At 54.4% G+C, this 20,639-nt stretch overlaps 5 protein-coding genes across 5 annotated transcripts; 4 read left to right on the plus strand and 1 right to left on the minus strand.

The window, feature by feature from the left end:
* Positions 1-1,733: 1,733 nt before the first annotated feature.
* DICSQDRAFT_167211 (GroES-like protein) lies at positions 1,734-2,950 on the plus strand (the record flags this gene model as incomplete). The annotated part of the gene is made up of 6 exons (XM_007362794.1): positions 1,734-1,927; positions 1,999-2,071; positions 2,130-2,316; positions 2,376-2,512; positions 2,580-2,768; positions 2,831-2,950. 6 exons carry the CDS (start codon positions 1,734-1,736, stop codon positions 2,948-2,950), a joined length of 900 nt encoding a protein of 299 aa, XP_007362856.1.
* Positions 2,951-5,220: 2,270 nt separating this feature from the next.
* On the plus strand, positions 5,221-10,171 carry LDO1 (heme peroxidase). Its single transcript, XM_007362795.1, has 24 exons — positions 5,221-5,565; positions 5,625-5,666; positions 5,717-5,773; positions 5,824-5,905; positions 5,966-6,177; positions 6,233-6,297; positions 6,371-6,587; positions 6,668-6,967; positions 7,021-7,122; positions 7,171-7,250; positions 7,314-7,379; positions 7,433-7,556; positions 7,620-7,635; positions 7,687-7,836; positions 7,909-8,326; positions 8,388-8,619; positions 8,678-8,875; positions 8,941-9,100; positions 9,156-9,287; positions 9,338-9,456; positions 9,507-9,614; positions 9,668-9,747; positions 9,812-9,902; positions 9,961-10,171. Exons 1-24 carry the CDS (start codon positions 5,446-5,448, stop codon positions 9,970-9,972), a joined length of 3,183 nt encoding a protein of 1,060 aa, XP_007362857.1. The 5' UTR covers positions 5,221-5,445; the 3' UTR covers positions 9,973-10,171.
* Positions 10,172-10,399: 228 nt separating this feature from the next.
* DICSQDRAFT_153185 (uncharacterized protein) lies at positions 10,400-12,403 on the plus strand. Its single transcript, XM_007362796.1, has 7 exons — positions 10,400-10,746; positions 10,837-10,940; positions 10,996-11,158; positions 11,217-11,271; positions 11,324-11,468; positions 11,528-11,693; positions 11,752-12,403. Exons 1-7 carry the CDS (start codon positions 10,501-10,503, stop codon positions 12,274-12,276), a joined length of 1,404 nt encoding a protein of 467 aa, XP_007362858.1. The 5' UTR covers positions 10,400-10,500; the 3' UTR covers positions 12,277-12,403.
* A 2,439-nt stretch (positions 12,404-14,842) lies between these two features.
* DICSQDRAFT_133753 (uncharacterized protein) lies at positions 14,843-15,371 on the plus strand. Its single transcript, XM_007362797.1, has 2 exons — positions 14,843-15,220; positions 15,279-15,371. The coding sequence occupies exons 1-2, from the start codon at positions 15,031-15,033 to the stop codon at positions 15,329-15,331; spliced, it is 243 nt and encodes an 80-aa protein (XP_007362859.1). The 5' UTR covers positions 14,843-15,030; the 3' UTR covers positions 15,332-15,371.
* A 2,163-nt stretch (positions 15,372-17,534) lies between these two features.
* On the minus strand, positions 17,535-19,576 carry DICSQDRAFT_53181 (uncharacterized protein; the record flags this gene model as incomplete). Its single annotated transcript, XM_007362798.1, has 12 exons — positions 17,535-17,659; positions 17,718-18,193; positions 18,245-18,312; positions 18,366-18,430; positions 18,485-18,611; positions 18,671-18,752; positions 18,808-18,872; positions 18,929-19,027; positions 19,096-19,209; positions 19,275-19,342; positions 19,397-19,412; positions 19,472-19,576. Coding segments are annotated over 12 exons (1,410 nt in total), but the record flags the coding sequence as incomplete, so codon positions are not given.
* Between the last annotated feature and the right edge of the window lie 1,063 nt (positions 19,577-20,639).

Genomic DNA, 20,639 nt, shown 5'->3' on the forward strand with positions numbered 1-20,639 from the left:
CTATCAGTCACACATCTTGTATACTTCTTATGTAATAATATCTATCATAGACATCCGTACACTAGTTGTAAACCAGTCTGTTTTAAGGCTGTAGAAGCAGCTTTATAGTCTATTAGAAGAAGGGCAATAACATGTGATAGAAGACTTTAAGTTGTTACAATGTGCTTGTTTCAGTAGTGATACAGAGGTACAATATCCAGATAATGCTCAAGAATAGTGGTATCAGTGGTGGATGTCCAAGTTCTGCTATGGTACAGGTGAGGATGGTGAAGAATTTCTCGAAGTCCAGCAAAGAGCGCTATATATGGCTGCTATTCTGCACTACAGTGTGAGCTTCTGTAGTGTAGTGGTTGAACATGCTGTGTTGGACACTGAAATTGCAGGTTGCTGGTTCAATTTCCTGTGGTGGCATTTTTTTTGCCGCCGCTGCACCCACTAACAAATATTGTACACTTGACCTTGATCAAGAGCAGCTGTTCTATGATTTACTTCCATGCATATCATCTTTATTATTCAATACATCTCACAGTGAACTTGGGCATGAACTTGAACAGGGACTTGGAGGACTTGGCCAAGTACCTGGTACTTGGCCAAGTCGACCCACCCGACTTGGCCAAGTCCATTGGACTTGGGGTACTTGAGGTACTTGGGATACTTGAGGTACTTGGTCAAGTACCCCAAGTACCTGTACAAGTCCGTGACGTTTTCCTGATGTAGAGGGAAGGGGAGCAGTGGGCTGCAGAAGCTCAGAGGTTTGGCAGCTGCATTGTGCAAGATTTCTCGCACCGCAGGAAGCACAGCCGTGGATTAACATGGGAAAGGAGAGATGCTTCTACTCACTACCTGGTATGTGTTTTATGCCTTTCCGGACTCTGCTCTTCGACCAAACATTGCATTGCTGCTCATCATCTACGTTACACATGCATAAGATAAATACCTAGGAAACGTTTGGTGAGCTCTAAATGACCCAAGAGAGAACATACAACATCAAGAGACATGGTTGAAGTGCGTGCAGCTGATGGGAGAAAGCAGGCTGGCGGGAACGAGGAGAGGAGAACACGTCGCAGTCCGGCACGTGACCAGATGAAGCGCATCGTACCAGTCGGCCCGACAGCGGATACTTGGAGCCGCCGAGAGTCCACACCTTGAAGCGACCTTGACTTACCTTGAGCTGACCTCAAAGCGACCTTGATGGTCGATTTTCATACTCCGCTCAAGGCAAGGTGCACATTGACGTGAAGTGACCTCACTTCGCGGCAACACTACAGTAGGGGGTCGGTCGATAGCATTGACACGCATTGACGCATTGACTTTGACGCGGACAGCACTGGTCCCTGATACGTAGGCCGCTCTGGGACGGATGGCAGGGCGAAGGCTTCGTCATATTACGCATAATGCATAGCCACTGATGATGCTTACTCAGACGATCACTCCAAATCGGATTTTCCTTGTTATCTACTACTTATGGATGTTGATTCGGACTGTGAGTACGATCATGTAGATGTGAGAGAGCTCTGGATGCCATGTCTAACTACACTACATACATCTACATACATGTCAGATCACGTCATAGAACGAAGCATGGCGGATGTAGTTCGGCAGAGAGGACATGTAACCTCCGCTCCGCATCTGCGAAGGTCGATAAAAGGTGCACTCGGGTGGTAGCTGAATCTCCACGTTATCATACCTCCTGTACCTTGTAAACCACTCCTCACTTCCACAAACCCAGAGCAATGTCAACCTTCACCAAACAGAAGGCTTTCTTTCTCCTCGAGAAGCATGGTCAATTTGCCGTTCGCGACCGTGACGTTCCAACTCCCAAGCCCGGCGAGCTCCTCATCAAGAACGAGACGAGCAGCCTTAACCCGATCGACTGGAAGACGCAGGACTTCGGCATGTTCGTCACAAATTACCCCGCCGTCATAGGGTCGGAAGGCGCTGGGACGATTGAGGTGAGGGAGTCACCGACCTCAAGAAGGGCGACCGAGTGTTATACAGAGCGATTGCGGTGATCAACGACTGGGCGGCGTACCAACAATACACGTTGAGCAACCCCCAAAATGTCGCTAAGGTTAGATCTCTGACTGTCTAGACGTTGTCGGCAGCTTACTCGATATTGCGAACATCAGATCCCCGAGGGGATTTCCTTCGATGAAGCGGCTACCCTCCCAACTGCGCTTGTGTCCTCTGCCGTCGCCCTCTACAGCCAGCCTGGCGCTGGCGAGTACGTCCCACCGTGGGCCGAGGGTGGCAAAGGCAAATACGCTGGCCAGCCGCTCGTGATCATTGGCGGTTCATCCGTGATCGGTTCAGGAGGTATATTCGCCCTTGCCTATCCATGTCTGTGCATGAATCTAACATACGCATCTCGGCAGCCATCCAATGGGGCAGGCTCTCCGGCTTCTCGCCCATCATCACAACCGCGTCGCTCAAGAACACCGAGCTCCTCAAGTCTTACGGTGCGACGCACGTCCTCGACCGCAACCTCTCTGTGGATGCTACTCGCGAGGAGGTCAAGAAGATCATCGGCGGCCTCCCCCTCCTTCGTCTTCGACCCCGTCTCGCTCCCGGAGACACAGACTCTCGGATACGAGCTCCTCGCGCCTGGCGGCCGGCTCTTCATCATCCTCCTCGACAGCATAAAGGAGAAGACGGAGGGCCGGACAGTCACGTTCGCGCCCGTCGCTGCCCGCCTTCAGCAAGACCCTCAGTTCAACCTCGACCTGTTCAAGGCGATCACAGCCTACCTCGAGTCGGGTGAAATCAAGGTGGGCACTCAGCGGTTGTACCTGATCAATCGAAGCGATGAACGACTCGCCGTTCCTTACAGCCGCTTAAGGCAGAAGTCCTTCCTGGAGGCTTGGCGGGGGCTTTCTCTGGCGTGGAGAAGTTGAGGAACAACCAAGTCAGTGGGACCAAACTTATTGTCCATCCTCAGGAGACTGCGTAAGGTCACATACTACGGAGAAGTCACTTGCTACTGTACCATGATAAGAGAGCATTCTCCAATCGATGCTGTATCACAATCGATCCCTGAAATCAAGCTCTCAGCTTTCGACTTTCGACTTTCATTGGCCAAGCTGGTGCAAAGCATGAGCAAAGTATACAATCACTATTTTTGTGACTACTGGCTGGCTGAGAGGGAGGCCCGTATAATTGAATCATGGATGGTCCGAATGGGGCTAGAAGCGTAGGGGGTCCGCCACGTTCATTCCGACAAGCAGGGACTGTGAGGACAACGAGCCCTTTCGAGGCATTGTGTCTACCCAGGTCAACGGGTGGTACTTCAAAATCATATCCCATGGGTTGTCAGGCGATACTCTAGAGGCCTCAACGGGTGACATGATGGGCTCTTGGTAAGGAAACGGCGAGATCGCCAAGATCGCCTGGCATGCCAAGAATGCATCGGGAGGATATGAGTAGACTCAGACCAGAGAACCTCCGATACCACCCTGATTCGAAGACGCATCGGGGTCTCCTCCTACAGCCGAAAAGATGCGTCCCTCCCTGCCTCCACTGTACAGTATCTGGCTCGGACGTAGACACCGACGATTCCAGCCAAGGAACTCGCTCGTCTTCCTCTCTAACTGTCTTCATCGTAGCCGCTTGCCGCATGCGTTCAAGTCGTGCGATACTGGGCTGTCTAAGGTGCCATTGTGAGCAGTTCGAAGCACTGCCGATCGGGCGCATCCATTGACTTACTCGGGCGGTCGGAAGTGCATGAGGATAACTGCACCAATTCCGGTGTTCTTCTCAATGAGTTGCACCAGAACTTCTCTCCCGAGCGCCTATGCAAGAGCTGTGGACCTGAACGATTCTCCTTGGGGTGATCAGCTCTTGCAACGTCCCAAAAAATTCATCACTGGCTGCAGCCTCGTGCCGACTAAGATGCACGTAACTACTCGCTTTGAGCGGCCGGCTCCTAATTATCGTTGATAACGTGAAGGAACGCATAACATACGCACGGCGGCGTTGGCGTACGCGGCGTATTAGGCGTACACGCAATTGATTACCTCGGACAACTCGGCGCTGCTTGTCTCGTTGTTGCAACGTGTGTCAATCCATAGCCAGTTGAGGCCTTTCCGATAGCGATCTCGCATTGGCGTATCTTGAGACATATGGAGGCGACCGATGCTTCAGATCAGAGTCTAATGAAATGAGTCCTGTCCCCGTTTGGACCTGATCATTGGCAGGCGATATATCGTCTTGACACTTGAGTAATCTGCTATCTCAGTCAGCATAGAAGTTCAAAGCCTTGTATTGATACGGTAAGAGGACTTACCGAGAACAGAGCAGTGGCTTGTCCTTCAAGTTGAAGCTTCTGCGGCTGATTGGTGCCGTAAAGCTCGGGAGTCGGGATTATAGCAGCTGAAACATTGAGCGGCCAGACGCCGTCCTATCACCGAATAATGTATAGGTGATTTTCTCACCAGCAAAACCCTGCTTCTAGTTGGACCTCCATGCAGTGGCTGGGAAGCCGCAAATTAATGCACAGGTGACTGCACCCGGTGTGTTCAGTTCATGATGAAAATCGCTGTGAAGTCCGGGGATGGGCGCCAAACACGTGCGCTTGGAGCCACAGCGTCTATGCTCTGCCAGGAGAACTTCAGTTCTTCAGGAGTGTATCCTACTTGCTGTCAAATGTCCTGCGAGCGTATCCTCCGACTGCGTCGGCGAATATGACAAACCGTGCTATATCTGGTGACTTATGGGCGCAACATAGCTACACTGATGTACGGAGGCTGGCAGATTACGAGGTTGCGATGCAAATTTCACGAGCGGCCCACCACTGACCGAGATCTACTCAGGCTGTAATGGGGTGCGAACATTTCAGGTACGAATTAATGTCCTAGCGTACTAACTGACAGATGCCACAAGAGTCAGATTCAGGACTCCTCGTAGCCAGCCTCGATCGTTCGCGGTCCGTACGCAAGGCCGAACAACTCTCTGGCGGTTGACACGCAATGATCGCGTTGCCTGAGAAGGTGGACAAACTCTGCTGGGCCGTGCGCCTCATGGGCGCCCAGGCGAGAAGGTACGAAGTTATAAGCAGCTTCCATGCTTTGCGGCGACTGTCACTTGATCAAGAATCACATCCAGAAGGCCCCGCTAGCGAACGTCAGCCGTTCTTTCTCCCGTTCCAGCTGTCAAATGGCTGATGTCCTTTGTATCGTGTCCACTTCGCCAAGTGGGGGCGTCCGATGAATGGCAATCGCGCCCGCCGTTATTCACGGCTTGCATCGTACTCGACGTCTTAGGCACTCACAAACTAATGCGGTATGCCGCGACCGAGTCCGTGACGTGTCCTTCAAGACGCGTGTGCTCGCCTGCTGTCTGCTTGAGTTCCGCTCGACCGTGCGCATGCGTCTATTCTATCCTGATATAAGATGGGTGTAGTGGTACAGCGTTTGGCCCTCAGGCCACGCATCGTCTCCCTCTCACGCTATGGCTACATTCCCCTACAAATTGTCTCGCTCCTTCACCCAGCGGTCACAGAGCAGCGATGGGGAAGACCTGTCACGCGCGCCGCAAACCATGAAGGGCTTTGACAAGTTCCGCGACGAGGTGAACTAGCCATTTGGTCTGTCAGGATCCTGGTGAGGTCTAACAGGGACTGCCCACAGGTTCGGAAGCATCTGCCCTTCGCCTCAGATCTTTCTACTATTGTGAGTTTCAGCTTCGTCTAGTCAATAAACATTACTCACAGTGATCTCAGGAAAGCATCATTGACGGCATTACACACCTGAACTCGATCGATGATCGGAAGTTGCTTGTGGGTTTCGGGTTGATATGAGACTGATCTCGTCACTGAATCTGCCTCAGCTGGAGCACACCCTGGTCTATTTGTCGAACAACTCCGAACACCCTGCAGCGCAGAAGTTGCAGACCGGGCTCATTAAACTGCGTATGCATGCAGTCCGCTTCTGCATGTGAGTGCGCTTGTTTCTCACGCTTCTACTTGCAGTGTACGAAGATCTTCCTCACCCACCGGAAACTATCATCGGCCCCACGTATGCCTACCGCGAAGCCGATGGCGGCAACAACAATCCCTCCATACCCGACTTGGGAAAAGCCGGTACCCCTTATTCACGCAGCGTGCAACAGATCCACCCACTTCCGCGCAACGAGCTTCCAGATGCTGGACTCGTGTTTGATACATTGCTCAGGCGGGAGAAGGTCGGCCTGATTACGATCTTCGAGTAATGAACGAGACCTCACGCTCATTTCGCAGTTCGTACCGCATCCTGCCGGCCTGTCGAGCCTGATGTTTGCGTTTGCTGCGCTCGTAATTCACACGTAAGTGTCTCCGCCTAACTTCTACATAGAACACGGCGTGTATTGGCTTCTACTAACGTTGCACGCTCGTCAGTGTGTTCCGCACGTCTCACAAGGACGTCCACATCAATGAGACGTCTTCGTACGTCGACCTCGCGCCTCTGTACGGGAACGATCAAAAGACTCAAGACAAGATCCGCGTCCGGGACGGGCGCGGGCTTCTCCACCCTGACACTTTCGCCGAGGACCGTCTGCTATTGTTGCCCCCCGCCGTCTGTGTGCTCCTAACGCTCTTCAACCGGAATCACAACGTAAGCACCTCCACCTGATATCATATCCCCGCTTCCATTCCTCCGCGTGGGATCTGTGTGGCTGACGCGCGTCTGTGCAGTATATCGCTAAGAAGCTCCTCGAGCTCAACGAGCGCGGGACGTACGTCGACCCAGACACGATTTCTGCCGATGATCCCCAGCGCGCGGCGAAGCTCGTGGCCCAGGAGGAGGACATCTTCCAGACGACGCGTCTGATCAACTGCGCGTGGTTCGCAGGCATAGTCATGTCAGATTACTTCTGTGCCATCCTGGGCTTGGTGCGTCAGGGGAGCAGTTGGGCCTTCAACCCGTTCGAGGAGATGCGCAATGCCGATCACTCGCTGTTTGAGCGCGGGCGGGGGAACGCTTGCAGTGTTGAGGTGAGCGCGCCTCGCATGCGACCAGGGGCGCAATTGTTGATAGCAGTCGTCAGTTCAACTGCTTGTACCGGTGGCATGCGACCACTTCTAAGGCTGACGAGGAATGGGTCGCGAAGATGGGCGAGCAGCTCTTCAAAGGGCGCTCCGTTGACTCGGTGAGTGGAGCATGCGACTTGCGCTTGGTGTCGCTGACCTCCGCGCAGCTCTCCGTTCAGGACTTCCGCAATCTTGCGAAGGAGGTGCAGGCTATGGAGCCAGACGTGTCGCACTGGACTTTCGGGAAGTGAGTCGGCTTCTATTTCGGCGCTTTGCGACTTTATTCTGATCATTCGCGCATCCGTTCCAGCTTGCAGCGAGATTCGACGTCGGGCCAGTTCAGCGACGAAGCGCTCGCAGGTGTGCTAATCGCAGCGTGAGTGGTGGAACGACGCGACTATGCCCATAGTTTCTGACTGGACGCCGCAGTACCGAGGAACCCGCTGGAGCGTTCAAGGCTCGCGGCACTCCGCATTGCATGCGTCTTCATGAGATCATGGGGATTGAGCAGAACCGCCAATGGGGCGTCTGCTCCCTGAATGACTTCCGGAAGGTGGGTATCCGGCACCAGTCGGTATTCAAGCTTGCGCTAAACTGACAAAAATCGGTCCCGTAGTTCCTCGGTCTGAAGAGTGAGTATTGATCAGTGCCGTCAGAAGTCATAATCATTGGAGATGCACTAGCATACTCGAGCTTCCTTGAGTGGAACCCGGACCCCGAGATTGCGAGCGCTGCCGAGAAACTCTATGGTCATATCGATCGCCTCGAGCTGTACGTCGGTCTCCAGGCGGAGGAGGCAAAGCCCGTCGTCGAGGGCGCCGGCCTGTGCCCATGTGAGTCGCCGCTATCCTGCTCCTCGTGAGATACGAAGCACTGACAGTCGATCCGCGTCTGCGCCCATCCAGCATACACGATCTCCCGCGCGATCCTGAGCGATGCGATTGCGCTGACCCGCGGAGACCGCTTCTACACCGCTGACTATACCCCGTTCAACATGACAGCGTGGGGCTTCGCGGACTGCCAGCGTGATCCCTTAGCCCCCGGGTGCGGTAGCATGCTCGGCCGGCTGCTCCTCCGCACGCTGCCCGAACAGTACGCGCCAGACAGCACCTATGCGTGGTTCCCGCTGATGACGCCTCCCGCGATGGAGCGCATCCTGACGAAGCTGGGCCAGGTTAAGTTGTATAGCTTGGAGAAGCCGAGGAAGGTCGCGGAGCCGCCCGTTCTGGCCGGGTACGAGGACGCGAAGAACGTGCTTAAGGACGAGAAGGACTTCGGACCCGGCTTCGGGGAGAGAGTCCAGGCTATCTTGAAGGGTGATGGGTGAGCGGCTCCCTGTATTGATCTCATAGGCATGAACAGTGGTTTGATGGTATGCGGGTAGGTTCTTCATCGCCTGCAACGACCCTGCGCAGGCTGCGCGCTACCAGCGCGAGTTGCTCGGTGCGCTCACTGGCGCCCCCGACGCAGAGTCCGGCATCAAGACATTCTTCTACGAAAAGACGCGGGAGCTCATACAGCGCGAGTCCTGCCAGTCTGTGGGCACCTCCACGCACACCGTCGACCTCGTCAGGGATGTGCTTAAGCTGGTCCCGATCTACTGGGCTGCCGAATTGGTCAGTCGTACTCTCACTGATTGGAGCTCACGGATCGTATTCATCAGATTGTTTGCAGGCCGGAGTTCGTCTGAAGACAAGTGCGGACAGCGAGGGCGACTACACGCCCTCCGAACTGTTCGACATCCTCGCGGACACCTACAGCTACCTCTTCCTGGACGTCGAGCCCGCGAAGCTCCACAACCTGCGCATCAACACTGCTCAGAACCTTGAAAAGTTGTCTACCATCATCCGCAGGCAACTGGGAGGCTCGCGCGTACGTTCATCGGAAGCTGCATGTACGCCGGAGAGTTCGGGCTGACGTTGTCTATGGGTTGACAGCTCTCGATTATGAACCTGTTTGGGAGCATGTTCGGGAAGCCGAGCAAGAGCGAGCGGGCTTCGTTCACGGAACGTCTGCGCGCATTGGGCTACGATGCTGACACCCAGACGAACGCCACCCTTGCGCTATTGGTCGGCGCGACTGTCGAGCTCTCACAAGGTGCGCAAATGTGCGACGTCCTTGAATGTCGAGTTACCGAAGGGATAATATACAGCTGCGGTAAACGTCGTTAACTTCTACTTGGACCCGAGCAAGCCTTCAGATGTTCAGACGTTGGTTTCTAAGTCGCCTTCATTGGATGCCAAGGATGAGGCGACGTTGCAAGGTTTCGTGCTTGAGGCGCTTCGTGAGTTATGGTGAAGGTTGTGGTTATGATGGGGCTAAAGCACCTACTAGGCCTTGACCCTACGTTCCGGGGCGTGTACCGCGAGGTTCTTCACGACGTCAAGGTCAGCCAGGGAACGCTCAAGGCCAAGACACGCGTCTTCGTGGACGTATCAGCCGCCAATATCAGCGTACGTGTGCCACTGCTTCCAAGGAGCTACTCCTCATCATCCGAATACAGAGCCACATCTTCACAGATCCCAAGGACGTCAACCCTGCGCGCGGCTTCCACAAGTACCTGGTGATCGACGGTGCTGGGAAGTGTCTCGGTCTGGACCTGTCCTCGAAGGTGATTGGCTCTGTCTTCCGTAAAACTGCGAAATGCTTGACACAGCCTACCAGATGATCGTGCAAATGGTCCGTGCCGTGTACAGCTTTAAGGGTGCTTCTCGCGCACCTGGACGCTCTGGCACGCTCAAGCGGTAAGCTCGATCGCCTGTATTAGGTTTACAAGTACTCATGGGGGCTTGATTCTTGTCTACACAGGTACAAGGAGAGCTTCTCGAGGACGAGCTCGTGGTCGTACCTTGGCCCCGATTCTCTCCTGCAGCCCTGGGCAACGTCGATGCTCTTCCAGGCAAGTCCATGAGTCTTTGCTAGCTTGGTTCTGCGCGACTCACGAAGGCACCCTACAGTACCAATCGTGAATGGGGCTGTTCCGACCTGACTGCGTACCTGTGTAGAGACCGGTTCTGTGCCAATCCTCATGCTTGGCCTGCATTCTCATCGGAACGTCTTCTTGCTACGGCTTCACGACTACTTCTCTCTCTCTGTCTACATGTACCTTTCCATGTACTTATGGTGTATCTCTACTCGACCATCTTGAATCGAGTCTGTTCCTAAAGCACAACCGATGCAAATCTACATATTCTGGCGTTGCACCTGCTGAATGGAGGTATTTGTACTTAAGTGCGGCTATATGCCGACCGGCAATGCATGTCGTCGATGTAGCGCGCGGCCGCAGTAAGTACGTGATGCCAGGAGAACGCGTCATTCCGGTTTGTCGACCGTGCCCCCCATAATGCTCTCTTACCCACAGCCTTCATATATGTTTCCGTATCCCCCACCGGCTTGCTTTCATTTCATCTCCCCCTCGTCTCATCCTCCCTAGACTGTCCTTGGAGTCATAGATCACTAGTTACCACCATTGTCCCCAACAGTCTGCACTTACGACGATGTCTGGCTCCGAGGTTGACTCCGACGATTCCCAAGGCATCCACCTGCTCGTGCTCATCCATGGCATGTGGGGCAACCCATCTCATCTCGCGGAGATGCGCCGGATCATGGAGGAGAAACGTGGACAGCTAGACTCCGAGAGGGGACCGCAGGGCGAGCGACTTCAGATCCTTTTGGCTGAGACGAACCGGGACGATGGGACATACGACGGCATCGACTGGGGAGGAGAGCGGGTTGCTGAGGAGGTGAGTATCAGTCAGGCTTGCCAATGCCCGACTTGTAGTATTCATCAAGCTCTGTGGGTGCTGGTGGGCGATGTGGGACATCGCGGATAGATCTTCGAGGAGGTCAAGAAGCTCGAGAAAGATGAGAAGAAGGTTACGAGGTTTTCTGTGACTGGATACAGCCTCGGCGGGCTCATTGCAAGATACGTCGTTGGGTAGGTTGCTCACAATTGTATACTGTTTAATCGTGCGTGCTGATGGCTTGTGAAGTATCCTGCACCAGCGAGGATTCTTTGAGAACGTTACGCCTGTTAACTTCAATACCCTTGCCACTCCTCATATTGGCCTCCCCCGATACCGCACGTTCGTCTCGGGCGTGTTTGCCTTTTTGGGGCCAAAGCTCTTGTCAAGGACGGGAGAGCAATTCTACGTTGTACGTGCATAGTCGTCTATTGCTCATCTGACTTGGCTTATACTTCATGACACATCAGGTGGACAAGTGGTCGAAGAACGGACGACCGCTCCTCGAGGTCATGGCCGATCCGAGTACGTCTCGTATGCGTAGTCCTTCTCGGTACACCTTCTGATGTCCTGCTAGATCGCATATTCTACCAAGCCTTGACGCGGTTTGAGCAAGTCCGCTTCTATGCAAACGCAGTGAACGATGTCACTGTGCCTTATGTCACCGCCGCGATAGAATTAGAAGATCCCTTCCTGGAGCACGCCTTTAACGGAATCAAAATGTGCATCCTTCTCATTCTCGTCCTTTCCAGCCTAGTTCTCATGCTTCGTCCTGGTGTAGAGAATTTGACGAAAAATATTCCCCTATACTCAGGTCTTATACCCCATCTACCGTAGTTGAACCGCGCCCCAAGCCGCGTGTATTCACCCCACAATGGTTCAAGAGTCTGAAGCCAGAACGTCCTCTCTTACCTCCCGCGCTTCAGTTTGCCTTCCCCTTCAACATTGTGCGTAAGAAGCCTGCTTTATTCTTTCTTTCTCTCCTCACGCCTGCCTGCTACACAGCTCCTGATTCTCAGCACGCCTATCCTCATTCCTCTGGTGCTCTCGCTGGTCATCACTCGCTTTGCGCTCGCTTCGCGTGCGTCCCGCGCGCGGATCAAGCTCCTCGAGAAGGACTCGGAACAATCGAACACGGAGCGCCTGGTGCACGTCATCGGACGCCTCGAGCGCGAGATGGAAGCCGTCGCCGTCGACATGCTCGACGCACCCGGCAGCTCATACGACGTGGAATCCTCCCAGCCGCCGCTCTCCACCGCCACCCCCGCGGCGCTCGCAGACGCGGAGGCCGACTTGGACGCGGCGGCGAGAACGCAGGCCGAGCAGAAGCAAGACTTGGTGTTGGCAGACGTCCAGAAGAAGATCGTGGGGTGGCTGAACACGCTGCCAGGCCTGAAGAAGGAGCTGGCATTCATCCATCCGGTGCGGAACTCGCATGCGGTAATTATCTCGAGGGATGTGAAGCGGTTCCCGGGCCACAAGCAGGGTGAGGGCGTTCTTCGCCATTGGGCGGATCATTTCATTATCTAGGGACTTTTGGACTAAGGTTTGTTGATACCCCCTTCGTTGCTTATCCGGACAATCGGCCCTTGGTGAAGCATTCACTATGGATATACACCATTGTAGTGTAATGCTAATTACATCGCTTTTCGCTGCCATCACGACGGGCATTGGCCAATGCCCCGGACCCCAGCCGGCCGGCGCTAAGCCCCGAGAAGGGAAAATCAATGCTGACAAACTACATACCTTTGTTTGTCGCCATTCCTCTTAGTATTGGCGATGCTCTGCTGCTATCCTTAAATATGCTTGCTTTGAGCTATACTCCTCCCTCTGAGACTCTTTCTATATCGCCTCCCTCAGGTCAGGGAGGATTGTCAGTATGGTGAAGTCGAAAAAATCAAGTCCAGCAAAGAAAAGCAAGTCTACTTCTCCGAGGAAGTCTGGTGCTCGTAAGAACACGACGCCCGGAAAGCCGACTGGCCAGCACAGTACGTCCTTTGTTTGTCTCATTCCGACGCCTGTCTTATTTAGCTGTGGTAGTGGCACACGCGTTTCTGTGCCGGAACGGCAGCGGCTCCTTCACGTTAGGCCATGCAGTGTCATGCAGTACGTTGGTCTGCAGACTTGATCGATTAGGCGTTTGCGACTGACCTGGTGTTCGCCCAGTGGAACAGACGAGAGCGGATATCGGGATAGAAACCACGAGACCAAAGACGACCAGAAATTGTTACGAGGGGACCATTTACAGTTTTGTATGCATGCACAAATCCTTCAGCGGACATCTTTAGGATTGACCAGACGTTCTCCACATCACAGGAGCATAATGGCAAACTCGTGACCCGACCGTTTGTAGATGGCGAGCCGAAGTTCAAACCTGCTCCTCTCGTTGCGACGGCGTAAGTCCTTATTACCTGGTTGTATACTACTCTACTGACTTTGTACACAGTGTAAAGGAGATACGACGGACCCTGCCTCCTGATGCTCATCCGACCTTGCTAGGCCAGGCGATGGTGAAACGAGTTGGCGCAGCTAAGTCGCCGACGAAGAACCAGGTAGAGGACCTTTAATTGACTGTTGGTTCGCGCGCTGACTTCTCCATGCTCTCAGCTCTTCTTAGAACGCATTCGTGCGCGGGACGCACGACCGTTCATGCCCGGCACCCCAAGCAATGGAGAGCGGGGCGCCAGTTTAGCCCCGACTGACATCTCAGACGTTGTAATGGAGGAGCTCGATGACAGTATGGATTTTGCTCCCGATGACTTTGTTCCTTCGGAGGGCCCGTCCCGTCCTCAGGCGTAAGCGAACACAACTATTCTTCTGAATCGCGGCTTACGTGTCGTATGCATGCTTATCCAGTGCCGCTCCTCCTCGCACGCCAGTGCGTCTACAAGCGGCTCTCAGCTACCTCACTCCTCCACAAACGACCGCCCAGTTGCCCCGCGAGGCTTCGCACGCAAGATTTCCTCAGCCTGATCTCACCGCTGGGGACGACCTGCCTTTCGGAGGCGCAGGGATCAGCCCAGCAGAGACTGCCGACAAGGGGCCTTCCGACCCAGCGGCTTCTTCGAGTTGGGGCCCTTCAACTGCCTCGGGGCGGACGGCGATCGAAGCACTTGCCAATGATGCCAAGAAGCTCGTGGACAGAATATGCGAAGAGGTAAGTGTCAGCTATTTAAGATTCATCGAGCTCGGTGACTATCGGGCTTGGTTCTTAGGCTCAGAGGAGCAATGCCGCGTTGCAAGAAAGGGATTTCCGCTTACAACAGCAAGGAGTTCAGTTGCGTGAGAAGCACGCTGAGCTTCAGGCGACCAACGCGGCCTTGGCGGCCCATCGAGAGCGCTCTGAGCGCCTCAAGGACCATCTAGACGATTCCATGATCGTGCAAGCCGACACACAGGCGCAGTTGGGCGAGGTCATTCAGCAAAACGAAGTGCTCGCCGGAGAGCGCGATATCCTTCGCAAGAAACATTGTGGTGCGGAAGCTGCTCTGAAGAGCTCTCGCATCCAGGGAGAGGCTCTCGAGTCTGGCATGATGGCGTTCGTGAGTTCATGCTTCAGTTTGTTGCGGGAGAGGCAATGTCATCTGACGCTTCTGACACTTCTAAGCTCACCCGGCATCGGTACGTTCTGCTCTAAACTCACTTTGAAACGATTTCCATCATTTCTCCTCCAGGTTTTGGTAAACTCTCCTCTCCATCAGGCCATCGTGTTTTAGGCCAGACTGAATTGGATTTGCTTCGCTACATCACCTGCTGTCAATTGCGCACTTCCCGGTCTCATTGTATATACCCGTATAAGTGAACGGATAGAAGCTGGTACTTCTCGAATGTATAACGCTGCCTAGATGTATCATAGTCGATGTCTCGAATGGACGCATTATGTATCACGTCTCGTCCCTATGCTATTTCTTGTAGGCACGACTTATCTTCCAACAGAGGAGTTGTGCAGACAACCCAAATGTCCTGACAATCAGGAGTGCAGCGAGAGATAACAATGTATAAATTACTGGCACACCAAACGCTACATGAGATCAGAGTGATACAGCAACAAAGTCCCGTTCAATGGTACAGCTCGTAAGCAGCGTCGAGGGAGGGGGGAGGCTACATATGGTATCTCGTGGAGAGCTGGTATCGGAATCCAATGTCTAGGTATTAGTGCATAAACTATAGGGTACAGTGTCATGAATGTCCCTGCGTCAAAGGCATGCACACGTGCATAAGAGCATCTAGCTCTGGAGTCAAGGGGACTGTCGCAGTCGATACGGCATGAGAACATGAAGTTACATGGCGATGGAGGGACCAGCCATGCGCCATCAGGGGCGCTTAGACGAAGCGCATGCTGCGACGGCGGGCGGCGGTGAGGAGGACGAAGCCTTCTGGGAGGATGGAGGCGCGTTGACGCCTACGGCTCCGACGACTAAGGGCCTTCCAGGCGCAGATGATGCGGCGCTCGATGTGCTTGCCCAAGGACATGCTAGAGAAATAACGAGGTCAGCTTTGGCTGGACGACGAATGAGCTGCACGGAGCGTACCGGGCCTGCTCCTGGGACATGAAGGTGATAGCGACGGCGCGAGTAGCCATTGACGTAATAGTAGGACAGTATAGTGTAGATAGTAGGCTGAGGGTTGAGGGTGCCAGTAGTTCGAGTGCTGAATGGCAGGACTAGAGCAGGATAGGATAGTTATCGTCGCAGACGATTCAGATATTTACAAGACTAGAGAGAGGAGGCCCGATCGAGAGACTTATGGCAGAACGCAGGGAAATGAGCAAGCTAGGGAGCACCACTTTATACCCTTCTTCGTGATTGACGAACATAATCGCTGTGCGTGCATTATGGAGATCTGGCTGTCGACCGGGGTGAATACAATGGGGCAGCAGGTCGACCGTGGGCACCCAAACGGAGATGTGTTTGGGTGCTATTGAGGCTAAACATATATACAGCAACGGTAGTTGGGCAAGGACAAAGGGAAGAATCTCGTTGGAGACGACAGTAACCTGAGAACGAGCACAAAAGTACTTCTGCTCTGGCGTCTAATGAATCGCATTGTCTATGGCAGCACGTGGTGGGACGGGAGCGAGCGCCGTCCGTTTGTGCGGATATGGACACACTTCGCATATTTGGCGCTCTATTGCCGTTCTGTGTGTTGATGCATGAAACGGTTTGCGGTCATCCGGCTGTGCGATGCTTCAAACATTAGTGTGGGGAATAAGACACGAAAGCGCAGTGGACAGGACAATGGAGATGACTTCGATTCGGACTCGTAACTAGTCTCGAATCAGTAGCCTTCAACGTTCTCTTTAGTTGGCACAGCGAGAACCCCTCACACGCCCGACCGTATTTCCGTCAAATTAACTCATTTTCACCATCCCTTCCACATGCACAACAGAAGGCGAACATCGTTAGTATCATAAGCGGTGGTCATGAGGCTTCGTCACAATAGTACACTAAATAGGTCATAAGTTCAGCGAATAACACCAGAAGCGAGGAACCACACTGCGACCAACGATACAACAGCAGCAAGACGGGGGTATAGGAGCTCCGAAGGCCAGGTGTCTAGAGTCAGTAGACAAGCTACCTAGCGATATCCGAGAATGGCGGAGAGTTCGGGGCAGCTGGGCGGCGACCAGTCGATGAAGGAGGCAGGAAAGTGAGGCCAGGCGGAGCGTGCAGCGGCGACGAGGGTGTCTGTCGCGGTGGGCTAGCTGCAGTGATAGCTACACCTGGGGAAGCGGGTGCGAGGGGCGCGGGGAGAATAATCCGATCCCTGCTTGGCGTGAAGCGGTTCATAGGCGTGTACGTGGTTTGTGGCGGCGGTCCTGAGTTCCTGCGGGTACCTCGCGAGTATGCGGCGCTGGTCCGGTGTAGACGGGGTGATGTTGTTGGGGACTGTTGAAGGGAAGAGAAAGGCGGGGGAGAAGATAGGATAGGAGAGCTAGCCTGAGGGTCGGGGAAGTACTGTGCAGAGTCTCGTCTGTGCGAAGTCCGCCTCCTGCCCCGAGCCTCGTCGTCCGTCCACGTCGCGGGAACGTTGCGCTCCGGAGATGCAACTGGTGGCGGAGAACGAGGAGAAGCGGAATGCATTGGCATGGCAGGAGTGTTCTCTCGGTAGAACGTCGGGGGACGCAGAGGACTGTGAGTCGGAAGAGCAGGAGACGGGAACTGTGCCGGAGCGAGGGGACTCGACGGGCCAGCAGTCTTGAGGTGAATAACAACTGGCGTTTGTGGCAAGGCTTTAACTCGGGCGGACACAACCGGCACTGGACCAAGGGCGACACGAGTCTGGTGGGACTGCGAAGATGGCGGGCCAGCAGAAGGTGCTTCGGCTGACGAGCCTTGTTCGACTGACCCGGAGAACGCCCGTTCCAAGAAACTGTCCGCCTGCAGCGATTGAATGCTCGGAGACAACATCAAAGGCGCAAGCGAGCCCTGCTGTACAGGGCCAGGTCTATTAGGGAACGGGGCTTGTGGCGCGACCCTGAGAGCACCGTCATGCGCTTCAGGCGAACCTGGAGGACTCGGGATATCCGCGAAAGAGGCCGACAAAAGAGGCAGATTCATGACCGGGGGAGCCTTGCGTTTCGGCGGCTGCTTCTTGTTCCTGGACTCGCGGTACGTGCGAATGGCAGACGGCGGCGGAGGATCGTTGTAGTCGTCCTCTTGCACGTCGGCCATGAGTGGAGCCGCCCCCACCTTGTTGGACATCTCTCTGGACTGGCGACGCCAGGACAAGCGACGCCCGGGACGAGGATGACTACTAGGCGAAGCTAACGTCCTATCGCTGTCCATTTCAGCTCCCGTCTGCGAGAGACGGTCGTATACGCGCCGCCACCAAGATGCTTGACCACGCTGGTGCCCCTGAGTAGGGGCTGCTTCTGCGTCGATGATCGGAGAGTATGCACCACCGCCGGAGCCTGTATGTTCACAGTCAGCAGAACGTACATAGGGCCCGTGGATCACAAGGGGGTATACCTTGCAGAGTGTACCCACGCCTCGCGAGCTCCTTCTCGATCTGCGACTCTAGACCCTCACTCCTCTCCCTCTGTCTCTTCGCCTGGTACCCCAGCCCGTACACGTAGTCGTCGCCCACCCCGAGCCACTGCCGCTCGTCGCCCACGCGCACCTCCTTCTCCACCTGCACCGTCACGCTCAAATCCTTCTCCGGCGCGCTGTTGAGTTTGCCCGGGCCCGAGGCCGAGCCGTTCGCCTCGCGGTAGATGGCGATTCGCGAGCGCCCGAAGACGTCCTCGAGGACGGCTTCGCGACGCGCCTGAGTGTCAACCTCGTGCCCACGACTCCTGCGGACCATGTAGATCCAGCCAGCCCAGATCTCGCGGCCGGTCTCCTTGAAGCTCATTGCGTGGACAAGGGAGCGGAACCGGGGCGTCGTATCGCCGGTTACGTACGGCTTGTAGGAGAAGGCCTTGATGTGCAGGCAGGCAAAGACACTGTACAGCCGGTCAGAATGCGAGCGCATATATAGAGCCCCAGAGACGTACGCCATCTCGAATGTCTCCAGCAGGGCTCCGAGGCCGATGTTGATGTTATCGGCAGTCATGTATGGAGTCTGAGGGGACAAGCTTAGTTGATTACATATAGCGACGTCTCGGTCGGACATACATCTTTGACCAGTCCGAATAAGGTGAGCACAGACAGGGCTGTCGCTTGCCAGAACGTCAAGAACACTGCGCGAGCAGTTCAGAAACGGACGTGACCCGAGGAGTGTAGCCGAGGCTCACCGACTGCTTTGATAGCGAACAGTTTCAACAGCGGCTTCTGAGGCGCTAATTCGACTTTGACAACCATGTACAGCTGCAGCAGGCAGTACATGGCAATCGTCACGGAAAGCGATACGACAATCGTAATCTGGGCATGGGAACCTCAATCAAACGAGAATGTGCGCCTCGACAACTCCAAGGACCTACCCAGATATGGCCCCATCCAAGACTCCAAGAATCCTCACAGTACAAGCCGACATAATCGAGGATCACGGCTGCCAATGTTGTCCTACATGAACGAATTGTCAAATGCAGGCAACCTTGACAGATCGGCCATAACATACCCCGGCCTGACTACGCAATATTGAAGAACGCCCCACTTCATGAGCTGCAAGAAATAGAGACCATCCTACAAGAGAAACGATCCCTCAGCGCAGAGTCGCATGAATGCAATAATGGACCGACCTCTGGCTTCCAGTGCACGAACCCGAGAGGCATCACCCATTTCTGTACCGGCTCCCCTCGTCTGCCTCTCTCCTTATCGTTCTGTCGAGACAGACCATTCTATGGGAGGGAGAGATCAGCGTGTGAGCCGAAGATGGATAGTTTGATGTACACGCCTTCCGAAACACCTCCTTTTGCACATTCACATCCGGCGAGATGTACAGCAGCAAGAGATAGAAAAACGCTGTCAAGACAGTGGACTCGTAGCAATCGCGAATCAGGAGAAGTGGCGTCGAGTGGTTCTGATTTCCGCGATCAGCTATATGCCAGTTGTTGATACCGAGGACGGACGGAACGCGATACTCACCCACCAGAAGTAGGACGCAGTACTGACAACCGCATACAGAGGGACCATGAAGAGGATACGAACGATGTCTTCCAGATAGTAAGATGAGCTCACATCCCTGATGAAGCACAGAGAAGACATACAACGTTGCTCATATTTCTAACGTATCTTGAAATCGTCAGGGCGCAAAGACGGGATCGAGGCAATGTAGCACGCACGTTTGTATAGTTCCGTACATGTTTGCCAATGAGCCAGAACGACACACCCATAGCCACCAAGGTAAGGACAGAGGAAACGATCCAGCCAATCTTCACACACGGCATGAGCACACGTCTTCAGCGCGGCCTGGCAAAATGAAACATACATGGTGGGCTAGAGTTGAATGCATGTCAGACATACGCACATGAGAATAATTGTGGAAGACGCACGCTGCAGGACTATCTTCCCATTCTGCACAAGCGATGGCTCCTGCAAGGGTGCCCGCTCTGCATGACATCTCCCGTTCACAATTTCTGCCATCACAACAGCGACAAGAGACAACTAGAGTCTAAGCCCCAGAATATACAGAGTAGATATTGCAGTCAAAGATACAGCGTATCACAAGAGGGACTTCGTCGTGAGTGTCGTGAAGAAGCGTGAAATGGTCGTAACAGGAGAGAATGTCGGGAAGGCCCAGGTTTGTGAGTCCAGCGTGAGCCTGGCCAGCAATTGCGTGACCACCTGAGGAAACAGTCAAATCCGCGTCCTTGTCCCAGATGTATTGGTGGGCTAGAGGACCAGGGACGCTAGACAACCGGAGGACAGGCCTGAGGCGGCGGGGCGGGGGCGGAAGAGCGCGAGAGCTGCAGCCGCTCAGTCCTGGCAGAGACGTCACCGCTGTGACGCCGTGATGTTTGCCGAAATCGGAAACGCTGCGTCTTGGCCGCCACCCGTTCGACGTCTCCAACCCACTGGTGCGTCGCTCGAGAAAGAATTGAACCGTTCAGAAGTCATTGGCCTATAGTGCATACCCAACAAGCTCGCTTCTCAGTGACTCGTACAATGGCATGTTTCTCTGTCGCCGACACTGACGTTGACTTCCAGGTAGGACTTCGGACCAGTCCATCCTTGTACGCGTAGTGCCTGTCCAGCGGCAGAAGACCGCATTTTGCGCATAGTCTCTCGGATAGTCTCCACTGTCTGCCTTACAATGTATCAGGCCTCATCAGACCTTGAAGCCACCATCTACAACTGAGGGAAAAGTAGTGATTAATAGAGGTAAGTTCGACGGCGAACTGTCTACATTGCGGCCTGTTCAAAGTTCCCATGTCTATACCCATACCGCAGCGCCTCTGCTTATGAAGCCCTCGATCACATTACCACATTACCCATCCACCCGCAGCGACA

The sequence above is a fragment of the Dichomitus squalens genome (assembly GCF_000275845.1).
Source record: "Dichomitus squalens LYAD-421 SS1 unplaced genomic scaffold DICSQscaffold_5, whole genome shotgun sequence".
Classification (NCBI taxonomy): Eukaryota; Fungi; Basidiomycota; class Agaricomycetes; order Polyporales; family Polyporaceae; genus Dichomitus; species Dichomitus squalens.